Source organism: Thunnus thynnus, chromosome 22 (genome assembly GCF_963924715.1).
Source record: "Thunnus thynnus chromosome 22, fThuThy2.1, whole genome shotgun sequence".
In the NCBI taxonomy this organism is placed as follows: Eukaryota; Metazoa; Chordata; class Actinopteri; order Scombriformes; family Scombridae; genus Thunnus; species Thunnus thynnus.
Genome location: NC_089538.1, coordinates 16,566,419 through 16,588,890, shown reverse-complemented (window position 1 = coordinate 16,588,890; position 22,472 = coordinate 16,566,419). Strand labels below are relative to the sequence as shown.

The 22,472-nt window shown below is 39.5% G+C and overlaps 1 protein-coding gene across 1 annotated transcript; it reads right to left on the bottom strand.

The window, feature by feature from the left end:
- Positions 1-1,684: 1,684 nt before the first annotated feature.
- cxcl19 (chemokine (C-X-C motif) ligand 19) lies at positions 1,685-21,704 on the bottom strand. Its single transcript, XM_067579677.1, has 4 exons — positions 21,103-21,704; positions 8,234-8,628; positions 6,474-6,609; positions 1,685-2,363 (listed from the first exon to the last, which is right to left on the bottom strand). The coding sequence occupies exons 2-4, from the start codon at positions 8,283-8,285 to the stop codon at positions 2,234-2,236; spliced, it is 318 nt and encodes a 105-aa protein (XP_067435778.1). The 5' UTR covers positions 8,286-8,628; positions 21,103-21,704; the 3' UTR covers positions 1,685-2,233.
- Between the last annotated feature and the right edge of the window lie 768 nt (positions 21,705-22,472).

The window sequence follows — 22,472 nt, the reverse complement described above, 5'->3', positions numbered from 1 at the left end:
TGAGACCAGCGATTGGAGGTCAAAGCGTGAGGGATCTGAGCTGTTTATGCAGAGTCGGATTACTTTCTAAATAACACAGATCCACATCGGGGTTCCCTTGAGGTTATTGTGGTTTCTACCTCTTGGGAACATTGATTTCTTTCCTAGTACGTCACATTAAAAACACTCATCCACCCCTTTGTCATCCGCAGATTATTGCAATGCAATATAAAGCTGTTAATGGTCTGGCCCCAAATTACACTGTAATTAGCTCTTGTATTGATTTATTCTATTTTATTTATTGCTTATTTCATAGGGACAATGCACATTTTATTGTACCAGATATAGCTAAAAGTTCATTTCCAAATGTGGTCCCCAGATGGAGGCCACCAGGGATGCAGGTTGCCAAAACAGATGCTGCAGCTGTAATGAATTAAAACATTACGCTGTGGAAACATTTTATAAAAACATTAGTATTACAATCTGGGCATACAGTAATCTCAACATCTGGTGAAGCTCATGTTTTAGCTTTGTGGTAACATGAATAATGTTAAAACCTCAAAGGCCCTTGTCACACACATTTAGATTCAAACACATTAAAAACATTTGTTTACACCGCGTAAGCATAAATATGTAGTGATTCTGCAGAACAGTCTCACTTCCCTCATTTCCCCTTGGCCTTTGAGACAGACATCAGCAGGTGGTATCAAAGTGTGTATTTGTTCAGGCTCAAATTTCCTGCTTCAAATTTCTTTTTATACGCCTCATTGCTCGAAATGAGTTGTGAAATTTTACTCTCCCACATCACAGTGAAGAGAGGAGACTATCTTATCTCTTGACTCTTTTTGTGCACATGAGCAGGTTGAACGCCCACATAGCTGTTTGTCAAGTTCAGACTGGATACCTGAAGCAGGGAGCAGAGCCTGAAAATATTGCAATTTGGTCTAAAACTGCAAAAAAAAAAAAAACATATTCAATGAAATGCAATAGGGCTGCAATTAACAGTCATTTTCATTAGTGATTAATCTGCTGATTATTGTCCTCCATTAATCGATTAATCGTTTAGTCTATAAAATGTCAGAGAATCTTCAAATGCCATATTTTGTCCGACCAACAGTCCAAAACACAAAGATATTCAGTTTACTATCACGTGTGACACATAAAATCTTTAAATTTTAAGTCATTTTCTGCTTAAAAAAAAAGAGACTAAAACGATTATTCAATTATCAAAATAGTTGCAGGTTAATTTTCTGTCGATTGACTAATTGATCAATCGACTAATCATTTCAGCCCTACAACTAACTGTTATTTTCATTATCAATAAATCTGCCAGTTATTTCCTGGATTAGTAGAAGAATCGTTCAGTCTGTGAAATGTTAAAAAATAGTGGAGAAAAAAAAGGCATTTACAATTTCTCAGAGGTCACGGAGATGTCTTCAGATTGTTTGTCTCGTCTGACTAACAGTCTAAAATATTATTAACATATTTAATTAACTGTCATATATGAGAAAGAGAACATTTGAGACACTGGAACCATCAAATTTTTGACATTTTTGCTTAAAAAAAACCAATTAATCGATTCTCAAAATAGTTACCAATGAATTCTGACAACTAAACGTTGCACTTTGTCATTTAATATCTCCTCCTCATCCTCACTGAGTGCCCAAACAAACCAACATGTGGTGTCTATGAATGAGGCTGATAATCATTTTTGTCATTGATTTTTATTGATGTATCAAACAGTCAGTGTTGTGTGGATATTGAAACATGTCCAGATATATAGAAGTTTCCTTAGAAATAATATACTTTTATGTATCTTAACACCAGGGGCCTGTAGGCAAAGACTCGTCAACATAATGAAAACAACAAGTGCTTCAAAGTATAACCTTATAAAATCTGCAGACAAGTTTGAACACTTACTTCCGTTTTTATTTTTGGCAATATGTTTATTATTTTGTCTGAGTGTCTGTAATCAGACTGCACACACCAATAAGAATGATGCATGAAACCTGTCAGAACAAGTACAACCAAAATTCACAGGAATCGTATCACATCACACAAAACGTCACACAATCAATATTTCTACACAAAGAACTGACTCAGCTACATAGCAAGCCCATTACATTTCATTTACAAGCACAATTAAATAAAAATAAAAGAAGTTAAAAAAAAAGGGAGGTATCTGAATCATTGTTGCACAAGCTGGATTTAATTATATATCTCTTTCAACAGCTTTAACTGCAGCAACTTCCCTTTACGCTCGATTCTTGGGAAGTGCTTCTCCCTGCAGATGTAACTGCCTCTCCAGAACATAATGGACCAGCTTCTTCACCCAGGAGGAACGAGGATTCAGGCAAACCTTCTCCCCGCTCGCCAATGCAGCTCTGATTGAAAACAGAAGAACACTGATCAGAATTTGAGCCGTGGCCAGGAGGAGCCACAGAGATCAATAAAGTCCAGTTATGTAAGAGCAACCTCAGCCCATCAACACATTTTTGACCAGAAACAGAACACTGTCATTTACTCATATTTGTTTTCACATTACTTGCATTTATTAAGTGCTGATTCAAAGCAGCTTTCACCAACAAGGCAAATCAAAGTGCCTTACGTAAGATATAAGACAGTAAAACAGAGTATGAACACCAGGGCTTCCACAGTCTCGTTCTTCTTTGGCTCCCAACAACAAACATTTCTATTTTATCTTTGTTTTTGACACATCAAATCTCGCTTACTCTGTGACATTATGTAAATCTGCGTGTCGTATTGAGCCTTTGAGAAAGGCTCAATACTCTCACTTGTTGTCCGCTGTTGTTGTTGCCAGAATCTCTCTATATGAAGCATTGAATCTCTGTCTCTCTGTCTGTCTGTATGTTTGTCCTTCGCATTTCTTGAGAACCGTCCATCTGCTCTACTTCACACTTGGCAGGTGCATTACTGGGGAAAGAAGGGAGTGCACTGTTGAAATGTGGTGCAATTTGGACATGCGACGTGTTTATTATTAATAAACTTGAAATAAACAAGCGAACAACGAGCTGCTCCACTCTGCAGCAGGCGGGGCTTCTGGGCTCTGCTACTGCATGTCATGGTCAGAGCTGTACAACCCTGCCATGAGAGAGAGGAGAGGACACCTCTCTTCATATGTTAGGCTTTGTTGTGAGTTTCCTGACAAACAGAGCAACTACATTTAAATGGAAGTCATTTCATATTTTGTCCTGTGGCTCTTTAACCATCCAGCTGTCTGTTCCTGCAGAGCTGCAGGGCGAAAAGCGAGGAGGATTTCTGTTTCTGTTCTATTTCTGTTGTTTTTGTGGCTGCCAGCAGCTTTTCCTCCTGCAGAGAGTCACAGACAGAGAGACCTCCTCCACCCAGCCAGCACCGCTGAGGCTGCTAAAGCTAAAACTGTCTCTCTCAATCAGCATATATTTGAAAATGAGCATGGGAGTGGGGGAGGTGGCTGTTATCATTCTGCCATTTATATAAATCTCATGACTCCCAAACGGTCAACTCTACATCAGCATTGGCCTCAGCTTTTCAGGGCTGATTTTAACAGCAGCCAACTTTTTCCATCTAAATGACACAAAAATGATTTTCTCCGTCACACACTCAGTCACAACACATGGTCTGTCTGCCTGGCTGCAAGAGTGCATAGAGGGCTTTTATTTGAAACGACAGATGCAGGAAACGGCGACACGCTGCGACACCGCACCCGGCCGAGGAGAGTGTCTCTCCTCTATCTGTGCATCCGGCAGCCTACTGTATGCAATAAGTAAACGGCAAAGTAAAAGATCATTTATTGCTAAGAAGTTTTTTCCTCTTGTTCCTACATTTGGATGTTTGAGCTTCACTGTGCAGAATGATGTTCGTGCAGAGTTTGTTTTCACATTCATCTGTTGAAAATAGAGGAGCCAATCCTTATGTAATATTCAGTTTACGCAGGTGTGATGTGACAACTTGAAGCCTCCAGTGCACAAACACTGAAAACTGACTTACCAGTGAAATAGGAGACATCTTCTGTGAAGACATACTTTTTATGTGGAAAAACCAAATTAGACACTCAATATTGTTCCAAGCAGAGTATTTTTATATGTCTTAAAACATGTCTGGAGGGGATCTTTAAGAGTTGGTCGCAGAGGTGACGCATGTTACTGTGAGGCAATGTAGATATGTCTGTGTTGTCGGTTCAGACACACAATTCTCACGGTCTTTTCTATCCCGATGATTTCTCTGTGATCATAACAAATCTGTTGTGTTTATATGACTTTTACAAATAAAAATGTGATAATAAGTGAACACATCTAAACTAACTGTCAGGTTGGGGAAAGCAGGAGTGGACCCAAACGCAGAGGTCAGAATGCAGATTTGATGAAAAAAAATCATTGGCAGACGAAACAAAACAAATGATCGAACAAAGACTCAACTCAAAACCAGACCTTAAATACAAACTAAACTAATCAGGGAATGGGGAACAGGTGACGAGACACAAGGGCAGGCTGGGAGTGATAGCCCTGCCCTGCTTCCTGTGTTTCCCACACAGGAAGCAGGGCAGGGCTGACGAGACTGATACAGGGCAGGTGTGGGGAAGACACAGAGCAGAGAAGGGCTAATGAGGGTGAAGCAGGGAAGGTGAGGAGGAGCACATGAACACACAAGGGAAACGCAGTAACAAAACCAAAACCCAGAAAACACAATACTCTGAATACAACCCACACCAACCTGTCCAAGAACCATCATTAACCCAAACTAAAGTATACAACACACCAGGCTAACAACAAAAGGCACACCAAACTCACCACCCAAACCCTAACAAGAAAACCCTCATGACCCCAATGACTAAACAGAAGTACAAACCAGGAAACCCCAAAGACCACAAGAACATAAAAAGACCAAAAAGCACACAAAGTTCAAGCAGGATGTGACACTAACACGTTTCAAATGATTTTTTCGTTGCTGAAATGACCGGTCAATTGTATAGTAATGTCATAGTGTATTCTACGTAATGATGCAACTTTACATCATGACGCCATCACACAATGACATCACATCCTTTAACAACTTTTAGCAACAAAATGACCTGCCTGTAGCAACTTCCCTCAAAAATGAGCTGGCAACACTGAAAAGCAGATGACAGGTTGAGCCATTTTTAACACATGAAATGCAGATATTGACAAAATTAGTGACAACGTCAATATTGATGCATTGATGTGCTGGCCATTCATCATAGTACAGTCATATAATTTAGTTTACAGCTCAAAAAACATGTTTTAGTGTGCAGTACCTCTTTAATTTATTAAGTCCATGTCGTTTTAATTGATACGTTTGTCAGTTTATACATGTATATGTTCTGAGCAGGCACGTTTTAAAGGGGTTGTTTAAGACAGTAGTTCTTAATATTTTTGGCTTGTGGACCCTTAAAATGAAGCAGTGTTTACTTGTGACCCTTCATGACAAGAAGTGTGAACAGTTCAACTGAAAATTGATCTTTTTCTTCTATGACCTTTCCATTTAAAGGATTTTTAGAGCCCTAAACAGCTAATGTATGTATTTAACAAGAAAAATAGAGAAGTTTAAAAAAAAACAAAAAAAAAAAACATAATTTTGTGTAACAGAAATATCTTATCCTTTATTATCCCTTTAAACATCTTCCCAGATTGGGAACCACTGGTTTAAGAGACTAAAATCCCCTCCACGATGCCAGAATATAATTCAGATGGAGGGATAAAAATTGGCCAAAACTGAAAAAAATAACCCACAATATGCACATTTTGTGCATTTGGAGAATATTACAAAGTGTTGCTCAATACAGTTGGGAGTCTGTGATTTAAAACCACTGCCTGTGTGTTTGTCTTTAGCTCAGATATTCCCAAGAACCAAATCCCAGTAAAAGATTAAACTCAAATCCTTTTAACCCTGATATTATTCATAATATTAAGAACAAATAGTATCTCTGTTTCTGTATTCTGTATTAATGTTTACAATTCTCTACTCTGTCATCTGTCATCATCTAGTGATGATGGAAAGTCTCTGCGTTTGCAGTAGTAGTGAGATCATGACATTATTCTTGGCTGACAGGCATGATTCTGTTGATAGCAGCTGTCCAAACTGTGAAACAAGCTCTTTAACAGGCTGCACTTTCTTCTGTCAAGGTGTAGTAGTTGTTATTGGATAACAATCAATCAATTAATTGATAAAAGTAAAGATTATGAATCAAAAATATAACTGAATTCATTACAATAAAACCTTTCCTTTAATCAACTGCATCTCATATGCTTCGTGCTTCAAGGACAGTGTCAAACCTCTACTTCCAAGGTTAAGAATGAATTTTTAGGGTATTAATTGTGTATTAAATTGAATTTAAATGGAATATTTTAAGGTTTTCGCTGGTTGGACAAAACAAGCAGTTTCACCATGGGCTCTGGGAAATTGCGATGGCCATTTTTCAAGACAATTGTTGGAAGATTAACTGATGATGAAGACCTCAACACGAGGACACTTACATGACCTCTGTGACTGGGCAGTAGGGCCCTTCAGGAAGAAGCTTGATGCTCCTCAGACTATCTGGAGGAATGATCCTCGACTCCACTTGCAGGCACCGGCAGCGCGTGTTGTAGTCTCTGCTGATTGGCGGCATTCCTGCACATCAACAGACACTCAGTCACAATTTTTAAACAATCAAAAAACCTCATAGAGACTAATCCCTCTTGTCAAGCTTTTTAGAAATCACTTGTGAAAGTAAACACAATCTTTCAACACGCTGCGGTTGTGGTTTAAAATGCTCATGCAGATGGTTTCACTTCCACCTCCAGCGTTTTGTAAATATTTTTGTGCTGCCATAAGAAAATGCTTATGCTGACAAAAATGTTGTCTCATAAGATATATTCAGCTAAGCGTTTATCAAAAATGCAATAATAACAGTTTACTGATACTGCACAGTAAACACACGTCCCTTAATCTATGAATCGAATACTGACAACACAATGTTCTAACTGCTTGCCCTCATCACCCGCCTTGGTATTGTGAAATGATTATGGTGCGCACATCCTCTGTTTTCACCCAGTTGTCATCTGGTTCTCTTTAAATCAAATACTATGAGTGATGGTGAACAGGGGGTCAAGTTGTTACTTAAGACTGAAAAGTTCGTCATAAGCTGAGTTCAAGTGAACTTTAGAGAGTAAAACAGTCAGCGATCGTTCAACTCAAACCAGCAAGTTAAAACTAAAATATCATGTATACTGTACATTATGTATTAATTATCAGACACTAGACGGCCATGTGGTATAATTGGAGGTTCTTCTCTGACAAGATCTTCATAAAGACACTGTGAAACCTGCAATAAAAAGGACTTTCTTTTAAGTTTATTTTAAACTGCAGTTAAAATTCAATTCAAATCCAAGTTTCCAAAGACACTAAATGCACAGTTTATACTAAATAAACACTGTCTGATTGCAGATTAATAGATTTTATTTAGCTATAGGTTAACCACAGTAAACTGTACTAGCAGCTTTCCACACAGCCACTGGTTTCCATTTATTTCACTACATTTTGAAGATCCATCCAGACTTGGGACGTTCATGAAGGAAATTCATTACTGAGCATCATGTCTTCATTTAAGTTACTACTTGTGGTGTACTAATGCAACACAGACTTTTCATTTGAATCTGTGCTTGTGTGACAACAAGAAAAGGCAGATGTGAATAGAAATAAATGACTATAAACATACTGATTCTTCAGTAAGACTAAAACATTATTTGGAAAATGATCAGCAATCCTCCACTCGTTGCACATGTACTCGTTATATGAAATAAAATTGGCTACAACCTGCAAAAATATGGGTATGCTAATTTGTATGCTCAATATGGCAATACAGTGTGGATTGCTTTCCTGTGCTACTCAAGGGAGCATTTAAGGATAAATTAGAGTTTAAGGGGTAAATGTCTTTAAAATTCCCACGTAATACCGTGTGACTCCCTACTCTTGCAAAACAGCGGCCATTAAAATACAGCTTACTGACTCGTAAATAGATTTTTTAATGTCTTTTTAACGTACAACATGCTGTTTCCAGATGTTTCTCCATTCAGACAAGAACACAACTCCACAGGAAAAATGTTTAGAGATGGACAGCTGAGAACGTCTGCAGTAGCTATAAGTGACTTCCATCATCCTTTAAAACCCGAATAAATTATGTCAAATGTTCATTTCAACAGCCTGATAAGTACTTCACAGAAATGTTTAGTAACAGTTTACACAGTTCTCTTACCGTCAGTGAGGACGAACAGGATCCCGAACATGAAAAGGATGCAGATCTTCATCTTGCCTCTTAAGTTGTTTAACTCAGACTGATATTATTCATCTGCACTGCAGTATTTATGCATACAGTTATCATGTGTTTCTCACAAATTTAGTTGCGGGAGATTTGAGGAAAAAAAACCCAGACCTGTGTAGGTGTGTTTATGCTGGCTTCACGTGTGCAGCAGAGGGTAGTCATGGGACTGTGGATCCACGGACAGACCAGAGGCCCCGATGAGGTTACGAGGCCACGTGCTCGCTATCAGCAGCCACAGATGAGTCATATAGACCGGTTTGCATTTCTCATTTCTCTTCCACTTGTCATGGCTTTGCAGAGATATTGAGCTTTGATTCCCTCTGCTGACCCTGAAAGATTAGAAGATGTTCTGTAAACAAGCAACAGTTTTACCTTTGGCAACAGTACATATGATACTGTGAGATAAGGTTGTTGTTGATGGTAGGTTTTGTCCCTGGGGGTTTGTTCTGACCTTACAGTATAATACAGTTACTATGTGAAATAGTTTATCTTACGCAGCTTTCACTTCTTTCTAATTTCAGTGTGGTGTTAGTTTGGGCATGTCGTCTGTGTCAACAATGGCTCAAATGACTCAAAGTGATGAACCCACAGACAATTATCACCCGACTCTGCAGTTTCCCTCAGGTCTGCAGAGCTTTTTAGCATCTTTCAGCTCATTGTTTTGGTTTTACTGCCCGGAAACTTTAATGTTCTGGTTGACTCTCAACGCTCTCATCAACCTCGCTGTTTTCAACAAAAAAGCTTAGATTAACAGACTGTACGCTTCCTGCCAAACAGAGTGAACACAGCGGAGCATTTAGCAGCTGAAGATATTCCCCCCAAAACATTGCTAAACTTACTCCAAATACAAAATGCTCAGTGTCTGCTGGATGTATATACAGTACAGGCTAAGCAGCACCTTTTTATCAAATGTGTGTGTGTGATTTTTATCTCTTTGTCGTGGATGTTTGATGTTTGTTTGCAGAGACAAGTTGCACGCGTGAATGAAAATTAAAGGAAAAGTGATTCATACAGTTTATTTTCTTTTTCAGGTCAGTTTTTCTTTTCACGAGCAATAGCCTATGTCGTTTCTCTTTCATCTAATTATGTTTGAGCTGCTATCGTCTTGTAGTTTGCTTTAATATTTAAAAAGTTTTCTTTTGATTTCAATTTACAGTGATAATCATAATCTGCACAATCGGATAAAGATGATGTGGGTGGCTTGCGACGTTGTTGGCAGAAAGTTGGAAATCAGCAGAGAGCACGGTTCAAGACCACCTCACTGTTTTTATTTTATTTTTTATTTTAACCCAAAACATGAACCCTAACCAAGTGTTTTTTGTGCCTAAACCTAACCAGACCTTAACCACCACATTGTCACACCATAAAATATTTTTGCACAGTGACTGCCATGATACTGCACGTTGAAAATGACGCTAAAGGGATACATTCAGATAGAAACCAAATCCACTTTGGCAGAGGTTAAAACAGAAACAACCTTTTTAGATGACATGGTGTTTTCTGACTCAACTCGAGAAATGTTGTTCCCTCATGACTGAAGGCATGTGTCTCTATCAGACGTTCAGGTCATATATGTGGGTCATTATGCGAAGCCTCAAGGCCACATGACTTGTGAGAAATGAAATGATCTATTATGACTTTGCAAAAATTGTCATCTTTTGAAAAACAACCTTAAGGGGACTTTTAATGGGATTTTTACTGCCAAAAGCAAACTGATTTCTGGTTTGGCAGTTTGTGTTTTACTTTACAGGGAGTTTTCTGTGTTGGGGGTCCAACACTAAAACTCTGTCATGAGCCAAAACAGAAAATTAAAAAAACAGTATTTCAGTTTCAGTTTTTCAGTTCTAATCATTAACTAGCTTGTTTGTGCTTATCCTTAGAATGTGACTTTATTATTCACCTTGATTACAGGCCACTATAAAGATGAGGTATGGAGGGATGTGGGGATTCATCACTTTGCTTCCTCTTCTTTTTAGAAAGAGTGAAAACACAGAGTTGACCTTTATCTGCACTCTAACAATTCAGCACTATATCCAGTGCTATATCCAATATGTGATAATTAGTGAGGTTTTGAAATTTGAAATTACCCCTAAACTAGTGAGTAACTATTGAGTAACTATTAGGGAGTAGTGAGTGTGAACGAGGAAGTGATTTTTGTCTCTGTGGTTTGCTCAAAAGCACATGATTGTGTGATCTCTCTGTGTGCAGGTAATACACGCTTGTGCAACAGATGTTGTTAGGAAATTTTCCATGTTTAGGGGTTAAACATTGGGTCAAGCCTGGGCCTTGAGGTCACACTGTAATTCTTAAGTAGAAAAGAGACATTTTTTTCTTCTCCTTGAGACTCAAGTACCCGCAGTGATGTTTGGGGAAAGCAGAAACCTCTCTGATAAAGGGTAAATCAGCATTACCATGGTTACCAAGATCGGAGGGCGCCTTCCTAGACAACACAGATAGATTTTATTGACTCTGTCAGATAGGATGTGCTGACAGTGACCTGAACTAACACGTTTAAAATGCAGTTCCTTGTTTAGAAACTAGTGAACCAATTAGACTATTTTTTCATATTGTAGGCTGATCTGTTGAAGTTGAGGTTGACTAAGGGCCCTATTTCAACGATCTGAGGCGCATGGCGCACTTGCATTTAGGGTGTGTACAAATCCACTTTTGCTATTTTAACGGCGGAAAAAATGGTCACTGCGCCAGGCACGTGGTTCAAAGGGGTTGTCCATAGTCTCCTAATTAATCATGGGTGTGTTTTCGGCGTAACATGCAATAAACCAATCACAGTGTCATCTCCCATTCCCTTTAAGAGCCAGGTGCGCTTGCACCTTGGCGGATTGCTATTATGACGGCGCATTTGCCAAGTAGTAGGAAAGAGCGCTTCTCAGCAGAGGCAACGGATCTGCTCGTGTGCAAATTTCTTGTTTTTGAAAAGGTTTACTTTTCTAATTACAGCTTTGGTTTCTTTAAAATCGTTTTGTTCAGTCATGGAGTAACAGGTCAAATCAGCAGGGTTTTAATTGCTGAAAGTATGGAAACCATTATGATTAATTTGAATCATGTAAAGACTCATAAACACAGTTATCAGGTCTTGATCAGCTCTCCAAGGTGCTGATCCTGCTGCCGGCAGCAGCTAGAAGCTGTGCAGATTTATTTCCTTCTTTAGTTTAATCATTGTTTTCACTTCATTTATTTCCTCATGTCATCATATATTGATGCAGCAGGAAAGTCGATCTGTGTCTGATCCGTTGTTTAAATACCTACATGTATTGCCACGATTTGGTCAAATAATTAAACAATTTAATCCGTCCTTACCGCGATTAGTTAATTCTGATAAATATTATGACTAAACATTATGACATGTATTTTTTTAAATATGTTAATATACACAATAATAATATTATAATAATAATATAAATAATATTATAATATAATAATAATATTATATAATAAATTTCCGAAATTTCAAGAAGTCAGTTTCATAAAAAATCAGATTTATTGCAGTTTTGGAGTCTTCATTTACAGCGTCACATGTCAAGAATCAATCATCAACATCAGTTATCATTGTAATGTCATCCTTTAAAAAAAACATACATATAAAATACAGAAAAAAAATTAAAATAGCAAAATATGAAACACAAAACAACACTGTTCATCATTAATTTCTTAAAATACTTATTAAGCATTACAGTCTTTCACATTATTATATGTTGGCTTGAATGACCTGTAAACAACATGTGTACATAAAGTTTGAAAGATCACAAACTGCTCTGATTTGCTGCAAGATACAGTGAATAAAAACAATATGTAAGGTGGAAAATTACAATCAAATCAAACATATGATCAGTGCATGTAAATTACAAACTGAAGGAAGACCTTCACGTCTCTGATCTCTGTACTGACTTCCAGTACTGTCTCCTAAATATGCCAACACTCAGGTGTGGATGTTGGCATATTAACATTTAACTCTCTTACATTTAACTACGAACTCTTATATATACTATTTAACTGGCCACTGGTTTCAGCTGCCAATGTGCAAAACTGAGCAAAATCCACATTCTTTATAAAATACATGTATTGAAATAGTGTCACATTTTTCAGTACCTCTTTTTACATCTGCTACACCCTAACATTTGGGAAGGTGTGCTGCTCTCTCCTCTTATAAACTGTCATCTTGGTTGAGTTGTAACAAAGACAAACACGACCCATCTGCATTATGACAGTTGTGGCTCCGTTGCGGCTCACTTGGTGGTTTTTTTTGGGCTGAGGCTGTTCATCTTAGCAGCTTGTTGCATCTTCTGCCTGTGAAGAAAACACATGTTCAGCCTTTAATCTGACATTTCATACTGTATCTCTAAAAGCAGGGTTTCTATCATCTAATTATTACATAGTTCATGCTGTGATGAATGAAAGTGCACTGTGTGAAAAAAGCTTTTTACTTACAATTTGACTGTTTTCACTATTGCTTGGACCAATTCTTCATTGGGGTCAAGACACCGTGAAGTGAAACCAGCACCTTGTCTCAGTACCGCACTGTGTGGGAGAAAGAAAAAAGATTTAATATAAAATAACTCTCTAAACAACACTTATTGTTGGATCTGGTTTGTTTCATTATGCATTTGTCCATGTAACATGCAGGTACTTACATGATTTCTTGCTTGCTGCAATGTGGACGAGGATTATAAACCTTGATATCAGCGATGCGAGAGAGATCCACAGTTTTGTTTGTTTTTACACATTGGCAACTGGTCATAATAACTGGAAAACATAAGAGGACAGTGTAAATAACATATGCAATACAGTTTCACAGAGATTGAGATGTTTTTAGTCATTATTTAGCTCAAAAACAGCACAAAAAAAGCTTGACATGACCCAAGGAATCAGTAGTGAGTGCAACTTGCTTACCTCTTGAAGTGCAAATGGAAGCACAGGCCAAGAGAACGATGCACTGGATTATAGTATTCATGTTTGTCTTGGGTTTTAAAAATGAGCCCTGCAAGTTTTGAGTCAAAGTCTTGTTTTTTGCAGCAATTTCCTCTCTCCTCAGTAGTGCTAATTCTCCCTTCAGGCTGTCTGAGTGTGTGTGACTGTGAGCCCCATGTTTTCTGCACCTCCTATTTATACATAGTTAGGTGGATGCCTGCCAGACTTCCGAAGAATTGGTAAAAAAAAAAAAAAAAAAAAACAATAAAAGTTTCTGGATTTCTACACACGCTTTTGTCATCCAGCCATTTTTCCTCAGAAGCCACTTCTCTTAGCTTTCACTTCCTTGTAAGGAACTTGTGCGTGTGTAGGAATGTCTTACTTATGCTGAGACATGTTTGCCCTTGGAAGTTGTGCCTGTTTCATCAATGCAAGAGTCGTGCATGACGTCACTCACTAAGTACAGTCCCATATAACATTGATCATGTATCACTCACATGAATCCTTGTTCCCACAGAGCACTTTCCCACGTATAGATAAGTTAAATCAGCCATTAACCTTCTTCTTATCTTTCTGATAACAAAGACACTTTTACCGGTAAGCGCTTACCGCTACACTGCTTACTGCGGGGTCTAAAATATTTGTATTTGCACAGTTAGAGCCCTCAGCCTGTTAGTTGGAAGATGTTCAGTATCTCTCAGAAATCTTCCTTTGGACAGATGGTTTTCTCTGTTCTTTGGGACTCATATTGTTATATTGTTTTAACCTGGGATCCTCTGAAATCCATGTTTACACAGCTGAAAGTGTGAGTTCAGAGAAGAACAGTCTGGTCCCAGAACTTTCTTTTTTCCCCCCTACTTTTATTGTAATTTGCATTTCTGCTTAATTGTTTATATATTGTATAATTGCATTTGTGATTATTTTATTGCACTTTATACAGTATATATATTTTAAAGCCTGTTCACTTAATAAGGAAAAGCATTGCCCTTCTCCCATTTTATTTAATTAATCTGTATTTTCTACTTTATTTTTGCAAATGAACTATTTTCCACTATATTCATGTATTTTAAGTGATGTTGTTTGTTGATGTTGTTTGTCCCTGCAAATTATCTTTAGGCTATAATGAGGAATTCATCTATTCTATGCTCATTTAGGCCATCTATCCCTATAAAATAAACAAATATTTATGTGTAGAGATACAGTATGTTCGTTTCTGATTGTTAGCAGGGTTCTGTGACATCTGTCTTTGATTTAAGTGAATGTTTGTTGATGCTAGATCTGCTGGTCTGAGTATTTCAGAAACTGCTCATCTTCTCGGATTTTCACACACAACCATCTCTTGGGTTTACAGAAAATGGTTCGAAAAAAAGAAAATAGCCAGTGAGCGGCAGTTCTCGGAAGGAAAATGTCTCATTGATGGCAGAGGTCAGAGGAGAATGGCCAGACTGGTTCGAGCTCATAGAAAGGCGACGGTAACTCAAATAACCACTCTTTACAACCGAGGTATGCAGAAGAGCATCTCTGAATGCACAACACATTCAACCTTGAAGATGCCTTGCAGATGGGCTACAGCAGCAGAGGACCACACTGTTAGCTAAGAACAAGAAACTGAAGCTACAATTGGCACAGGCTCACCAAAATTGGACAACAGAAAATTGGAAAAATGTTGCCTGGTCTGGAGAGTCTTGATTTCTGCTGCAACATTCAGATGGTAGGGTCAGAATTTGGCGTAAACAACATGAAAGCATGGATCCATCCTACCTTGTATCAACGGTTCAGGCTGGTGGTGGTGTTGTAATGGTGTGGGGGATATTTTCTTTGCACATTTTGGGCCCCTTAGTACCAATTTAGCATCATTTAAATGCCACAGCCTACCTGAGTATTGTTGCTGATCATGTCCATCCCTTTATGACCACAGTGTACCCATCTTCTAATGGCTACTTCCAGTGGAATAATGCGCCATGTCACAGAGCTTTTTCCTAAGCTTTTAAACATTTCCATCTATGGACAAGTCAACTGTTTGCCAGATTAACATGTTTTTAAAAACCAAAGGAATCATGAGAACCTGCACACAGAAAGACATAGAGATGAGATAGCTTCCTGCTCTGATGTGACAGTAACAACTGAGCCATTGTGCTGCAGGATGGATCGTTTAACCCCGATTAACCCCGAAATCTGGTCTGGGATTGAAATCTTCAACCTCCGGAACTGCTCCCAGGGTGATCAGAGCCACCCCAATGATGTTTCATATTTATAAATCAAAGTCCGGATGATTACATGACTACTTGCTACAATAAACAATGAGCCAAGTCCACAAGGAGGAGGTGAATGAGATTTGAAAGGCAAATAACAATAAACTGTTGTATGGGTAATTTGGACAGCTGAGATGGAGCAAAGGCTTATCAATATGTGACAAAACACAACTTATAACACATGGCTCTTACATTAGTCACTTTTCATTGTTAAAATAACTGTTATCACAGTATCACTCATGTCATGCTGACCAATAACTTGCATCACAATTCTCCATTACACACCCATCGCACTTCCTTGACCTACAGATTATTTAGTCAAGCACAACTTCACAGATAAAGATCAACACTAGAATTTTGTGTTTTGCAACATGGCAAAGGATGTCACAAGTGCAACCAGGGAATGAAAGAGGAAGAGTTGAACTGCTTTCAGTGCTTTTGTGTGTGTGTGTGCGTGTGTGTGTGTGTGTGTGTGTGTGTGTGTGTGTGTGTTATAATAATAATAATGATAATTTTAGTTAGTACAGCGCCTTTCACAGAAATAGAATTCACAAAGTGCTTCACAAGAATAAAAGTTAAAACTAAGACCATTAAACATAAAAGCAATAAAAACATAAGCCACAAGTTACAGTTAACATACAACCAAAAAAACAGTCAACAGGGAATCCCAAAAGAAACACACAAAAGAACAATCACTAGACATCTTAAGGTGAGACAAAGGCCAATTTGAAAAGATGGGACTTCAGTTGCTTTTTAAAAGCTTCTACAGAGACCGCAGACCAGTTCCACAGTGTTGGAGCCATGACTTGAAAGGCACGTTCACCTTTTGTTTTCAGTCGAGAGCGAGGGACAACCAGTAGGCCCTGGTCAGAAGACCTAAGTGACCTACTGGTGATATAGGCATGGAGAAGGTCACAGATGTATTCAGGTGCATGCAGGGCTCTATACGTGAAAACAAGGACCTTAAAATGAACCCTAAACCTGATGGGAAGCTAATGTAAAGAACAAAAAATCGGTGTGATGTGAGTTGTCCTACTGGACCTGGATAACAGCCTTGCAACAGCGTTCTGGACCATTTGTAGACAGTTCAGAGATGACTTCCTGAAACCGGTGAAAAGGGAGTTAAAGTAGTCTAGCCAGGATGATATGAAAGTGTGAATAATCATCTCTGGAATGATGACTAGATCATCATCATCTCTGCGGGTCAATGATTGGATATGCTGATTGAAATATATAGCCTGATCGAATATAACAGAGAGATTTCTTAAATTAGACCTAACAGCTAAGGAAAAGGACCCAATACTCGGAGTTATACTGACTCAGGCTACGATAAGAACCTCTGTCTTGTTTGTATCAAGCTGTAAAAAAGTCGTTAGGCGGTATTTAGACCAAATCAGGCGGGTGTGGCCCAAGCGGAGGTGTGTGGGCATGTTTATTTGTGCCCTAGAACTTAACCACTGTGAAACAATAAGAAAATAACATTTTATTGATCTGATTCACCGGCTTTCTCACTACCAGCACTCCCTATCTTCATTCAATATCCAGCTCACTTGACCACAGCTGCTCTCTCTCTCTCTCGTCTTTTTTAAATGAATCGGTAAGCTAACAACAAAGTCTAACTTTATGTTTAACGTTATCAAATGAAATAAAATCAGAAATATCCTCCTCTTCTCAGCAGCCTCAGCTGCATTGATGTTGGGTTGCATTTTTCCAGAAATTGACTCTGACTCAACTTTGCCACCACAGTCCAGTACGGCACCTGCCTCAGACATCCAGTCCTTAATGGCAGATAAACACTTATGCAACACAGACAGTTTGTTGGAGTTATCGGGCTTAAAAGAGACATAGAGTTAAATATTGTCAACTTAACAATGATAGGATATATTGTATGTCTAAATTTGCTGATGACATGACCAGTATGTGTGTGTGTGTGAGTGTGTGAGAGGGGGGCTAATCATGTTGCAATTCAGCAGATGTTAGCCAAAGGACAAGCGATCATGTTACTTCATTGCTGTACTATGACATCAGAGCAGACTACACAGCAGCAACAATTCCCAAAGCCACAACTTTATGGCTTTATAAAATTTAAACAGGTGAGTTATAAAAAAATTCAACCCTGATACAGTTGTAATGAAAGGGGAAATTAGCTATAGAGACTAAACTGTTTTTGTACCAGGCTGTAAACATGTTTTTGTAATGTGTTTTATGATGACCCTGATGAAGGCCACAAGCCGAAACGCGTCGGTCAACTAATAAAGTTGTTCCTCATACTACAAGTGTTGCGGGAGTTCTCATCTTTCTAAAATGACCCTACTTCTCACTTGATTTATTACCTCAGTAAACTGTTTCCTAATGAGTTTTTGGTCTCAATCGCTAGTTTCAAGTCTTCTTCAATACAGCATGATGTTCATTTTGTAAATGATGGTCCCATTTAGAGTAAAATAGACAATAAAGCAGCGTATGCTTTAGGGTGTGGCTACCTTAAAGCATACTGTTAACTGTAACATTGTGATCGCCTAAAAAAGTCTTTTCAGCATTTGGTTTTAATAAAAGACCCATCACTGAATCAGATGATAAGTTTTTCCGGTGAGTAAATTTTGTTTTAACGGTTTTAGGCCTGTTTTTCGCTAGCGAAAATTAACAAATTAGCATTAGCATTAGATTGTACACTGTAAACCATAGATCTTAAATGCACTGTGCTAACAGAGCTAGCAGCTAGTGCTATGGTCAGCTCAACCCTCTCGTCCAAATATGGTCACTTCTGTCTCCAAAAATCAAACATGGTGACGGCCAAATCCAAGATGGTGATGGTCAAATCACTAAGCTTGAGGCTTCAGTCCCCAAACCAATGGATGACATCACAGTGACTACATCTATATTTTTTACAGTCTATGGGATTGACTTGCTTTTGGAGCCAGCCTCAAGTGGCCATTAGAGGAACTGCAGGTTTTGGCACTTATGCGTTGGCTTCATTTTTCAGCCCTGGATGTTGCCGCTTGGCAGAGCCAAACCAACTATGAATTGATCCTATTTACAAATACTTTGTGTATATCCAAAGCCTGATATAGAGTGCTGCTTGAATGTTTGTGAACCCTGTAGAATTTGCTCTATTTCTGCATAAATGTGACCTAAAATGTGATCAGATTTCCATTCAAGTCCTAAAACTACATAAAGAGACATCAGTTAAACAAATGAGACAAAAACCTTACATTTGTTCGTTTATTTATTGAGGAAAATGATCCAATGTTACATATTTGTGTGTGGCAAAAGTATGTGAATCTCCAGTATTATCAATTTATTTGAAGAGGAAATTAGAGTTGGGTGTTTTAATCAATGGGATGACAATCAAGTGTGAGTCTGGGAGGCCCTACCTTATTTAAAGAAGAGGGATCTGGGTCTTCACTGTCAAACTCTGAGCGTCACAACACAAGTTTGAGGAAGTGTGTTATGGCTCAGACAAAGGATATTTCTGAGGACCTTAGAAGAAGAGTTGTTGATGCCCACCAAGCTGGAAAGGGTTACAAAACCATTTCTAAAGAGTTTAAACAGTCAATGTTCATGAGTCCACCATCAGGAGGACATTGAACATCAATGGTGTGCATGGCAGAGTTGCAAGGAAAAAAGCCACTTCTCTCCAGAAAGAACATTGCTGCCGTCTACAGTTCGTTCAAGACCACGTGGATAAGCCAGAAGGTGATTGGAACAATTTTCTGTGAATGGATGAGACCAAAATCGAACTTTTCGGCTTGAATGACAAGCATTATGTTTTGTGATGTGCAAACATTGCATTCTAACATAAGAAACTTAACCCATCTGTGAAACAAGGTGGTGGCGGTATCATGGTTTGGGCTGCTTTGCTGCCTCTGAACCGAGACAGCTTGCAATCATTGAAGGAGCTATGAGTTCTGAGTTGTACCAGCAGATTCTGCATGAAAATATCACGGTATCGCTCTGTAAACTGAAGCTCAACAGAAAGTAGGTCATGCAGTAAGACAACTAGCCTGAACAAACAAGTTGTTCTACCAAAGAATGGTTAGAGCAGAAGATAGTCAAAGTCCTGACCTTAATCCTATAGAAATGCTGTGGAAGGACCTGAGGCAGGCAGTTCATGCAAAGAAGCCCACCAACATCCCTGAGTTGAGACTGTTCTGTAAGGAGGAATGGGTTAAAATTTCTCCAAGCTGATCTGTGGGGCAGATTAACAGTTACTGGGAACATCTGGTTGAAGTTATTGCTGTAAAACGGAGTCACATCAGTTACTGAAAGTAAGGGTTTGTATACTTTTACCTCCCACAAATATGTAAATTTTGATGATTTTCCTCTATAAACAAATGAAAAAGTTTATTTTTTTGTCTCATTTGTTTAATTGGGTTCACTTTATCTAGTTTTAGGACTTGTGTAAATATCTGATCACGTGTTAGGTCATATTTATGCAGAAATACAGAATATTCTAAAGGGTTCACAAACTTTCAAGCAGCACTGTATCATATTTTATCTATACCGTAGATCTCCGTTGTTGTCCAAAAACTATTAAAAACACATCAATTAGCCACAGCGCTGCACTGGGTCACATGTTCCTTCGGTAAGGTAATTAATAAATTACTTTAAAATGTAGTTGGAAACATAAGACCTAATGATCTTTGGTTTGTGTTTCACCTTATCGGGAATGTTCAGTTTTGGAGGTCTGGCAGTGCTTTCATACTAAAAATATGTCATGAGCCAAAACAGAAAAAAAAGAAACAGAAAATAAAAAAAACTGTATTTCGGTTTCAGTTTTTCAGTTCTAATTATTAAGTAGATTGTTTGTGCCTATGTTTAAAATGCAACTTTATTATTCATGTTGATTACAGGCCACAATAAAGATGAAGTATGGAGGGATGCAGGGATTTTTCACTTCCTTCCCCTTCTTCTTCTTAGAAAGAACAAAAATGCAGTTCTACAGGTCTTAAACAACTCTATATCCAGTTGTCAGTGATGACACAAAATTATGATGACTAGTGAGTGTCTGAAATCTCAAATTACTCCTAACAATTGATTAAACTATTGAGTATCTATGAGGGAATAGTGAGTGAGTGAAAGAGGGAATGATTTTGGACCTGGATATTTTTATTACTCTGTGGTTTGCTCAACAGCCAAATACACACAAATGATACACACACAGCTCTCCACAAACCCACACAAACCAACTTCCATGTATTTTGCCTCTTTTACTTCTCTAGTTTCACGCATCTGTAAATGTCTGTCACTGAATGTATCCAGGATGTTGCAGAAACATCAGTACTGATGTTCTGTTTGTTGCTCACAGCTGCTGTGCATCAGGTTGTTTCCTTTGACTTTGTTAAATACCTGCAGCATCACACAGCAGCTGAAACGATAAGTGCGTCTTTAAATTGAGACTGATGTGCACATTTATGCATGTGGCACAGCAGCGTTAACTTCATTGAAAGGATTGGTCAGGATCTGATGGAGTTATTATTATAACAAGGTTCAGGAACAAGACCACGCCCCTCTCTCTCACTAATTCAATCATCCGTGCATACCTATATAAGCGGGTCTAACCCCTTTCTCTCCCGTTCGTCTCAGTTCTCACGCAACCTACGACACGCTCACATCGCAAACGCTTACCTACCGCCCGTGCTCCATGATCCAAGTTCCTCGGCAACATACCGCCCACGACTAGATCCAGCAGTACCAACGTGATATCTCCTTCACCACCACATCCACATGGAACCCTTCTCCTCCAGATGCCACGCTTCTGATCAGCTGGGATCCAGACGCTCCACATGCGTCCACGCAATGGCCCACTCGGACGCGGCTCTTTTCCAAGCGATTAACATCTTCAACCGGATGTTTGCTCGCCTCCGGCGAGCTCTCAAGAAGACGGCCATCCCACTCCTACGAAACGATGATAAAGACAAACTTTCCAACTCTATGCAAACTCTACTTCCATCAACCCTCTCACCAGCAGCTCAAATCCTCTCGCTCTTCTGGGTTCATTGTCTGCCGCCGGGCCAACGCACGCCTCACACCGATGACGTCACACCGCCTACTGCAACAGAGCCCAGACTTCTTCAGCCCTGGCTGAAGGCCAGGCTGAACTCTGGATACAAATCCCGTTTCACCGAACTGACAACAAAGCCAGGTTCTTCCTGCTCCTCTCTGCCTCCACCTCCACCACTGCTCTGGATGGCTGCTCACTTCCGGGTTCCCCGCCCAGCGCCACCTGTACGCCGCACGTTGATGACGCCAGGTCGTATCTCCCCCTGTGCCTGCTCCCTCCCTGTCTGATCTGTCTCATGTTTTTTGTCTTTTCTCTCATCCCTGTGTCCGCAGGCTGCACAATCAACCCCCGCACATGTATCCCCTCATCCTTTCCTCTTCCCTTCCTTCAGCTGCAGCTGCCTCTACGCTTTCGGCTCGACCCACTCCAGCAGCTCCTTCTTTTATGTTTCTTTCCTCAGCCACCTCCAGTCCAGCCGTTACCACAGCAACAGTTGCACCGAGCCAAGATGCTCCCTCCGATGGGCCCACTCAATTTCCTACTGTTCTATCCCTGTTCCCCTCCCTTCCCCAACATCCAAATGTTTTTTCTGTGTCTTCAGCACTTTCACTCTGGCGTCCACCACTCCACCCCTCTATGGCCTACAAAGCCAGGCTTTCCAGTTCTGCACAGCCTCCAGTTCCACCACCACTCCAGCTGACCACTCGCTTGCGGGTTCCCTACCCAGCGCCCCCCGCACTGGCACATCGATGATTCCATCCTGCCGCCACTATGGCTCGGCAACAGACTGCTTCAGCCCTAGCTAGGGCCAAGTCATATTTCCTCAAGTGCCTGCTCCCTACATCTTAATTGCCTCATGTTTTTGTTTCATCCCTGCGTCTATGAGCTGCACATCTTACCACTTCACACGCATCCCTTCATCCCTCACCCCTCAACCCCTCATCCCTTATCCCTTCATCCCTCAACCCCTCACCCCTCATCCCTTCATCCCTCA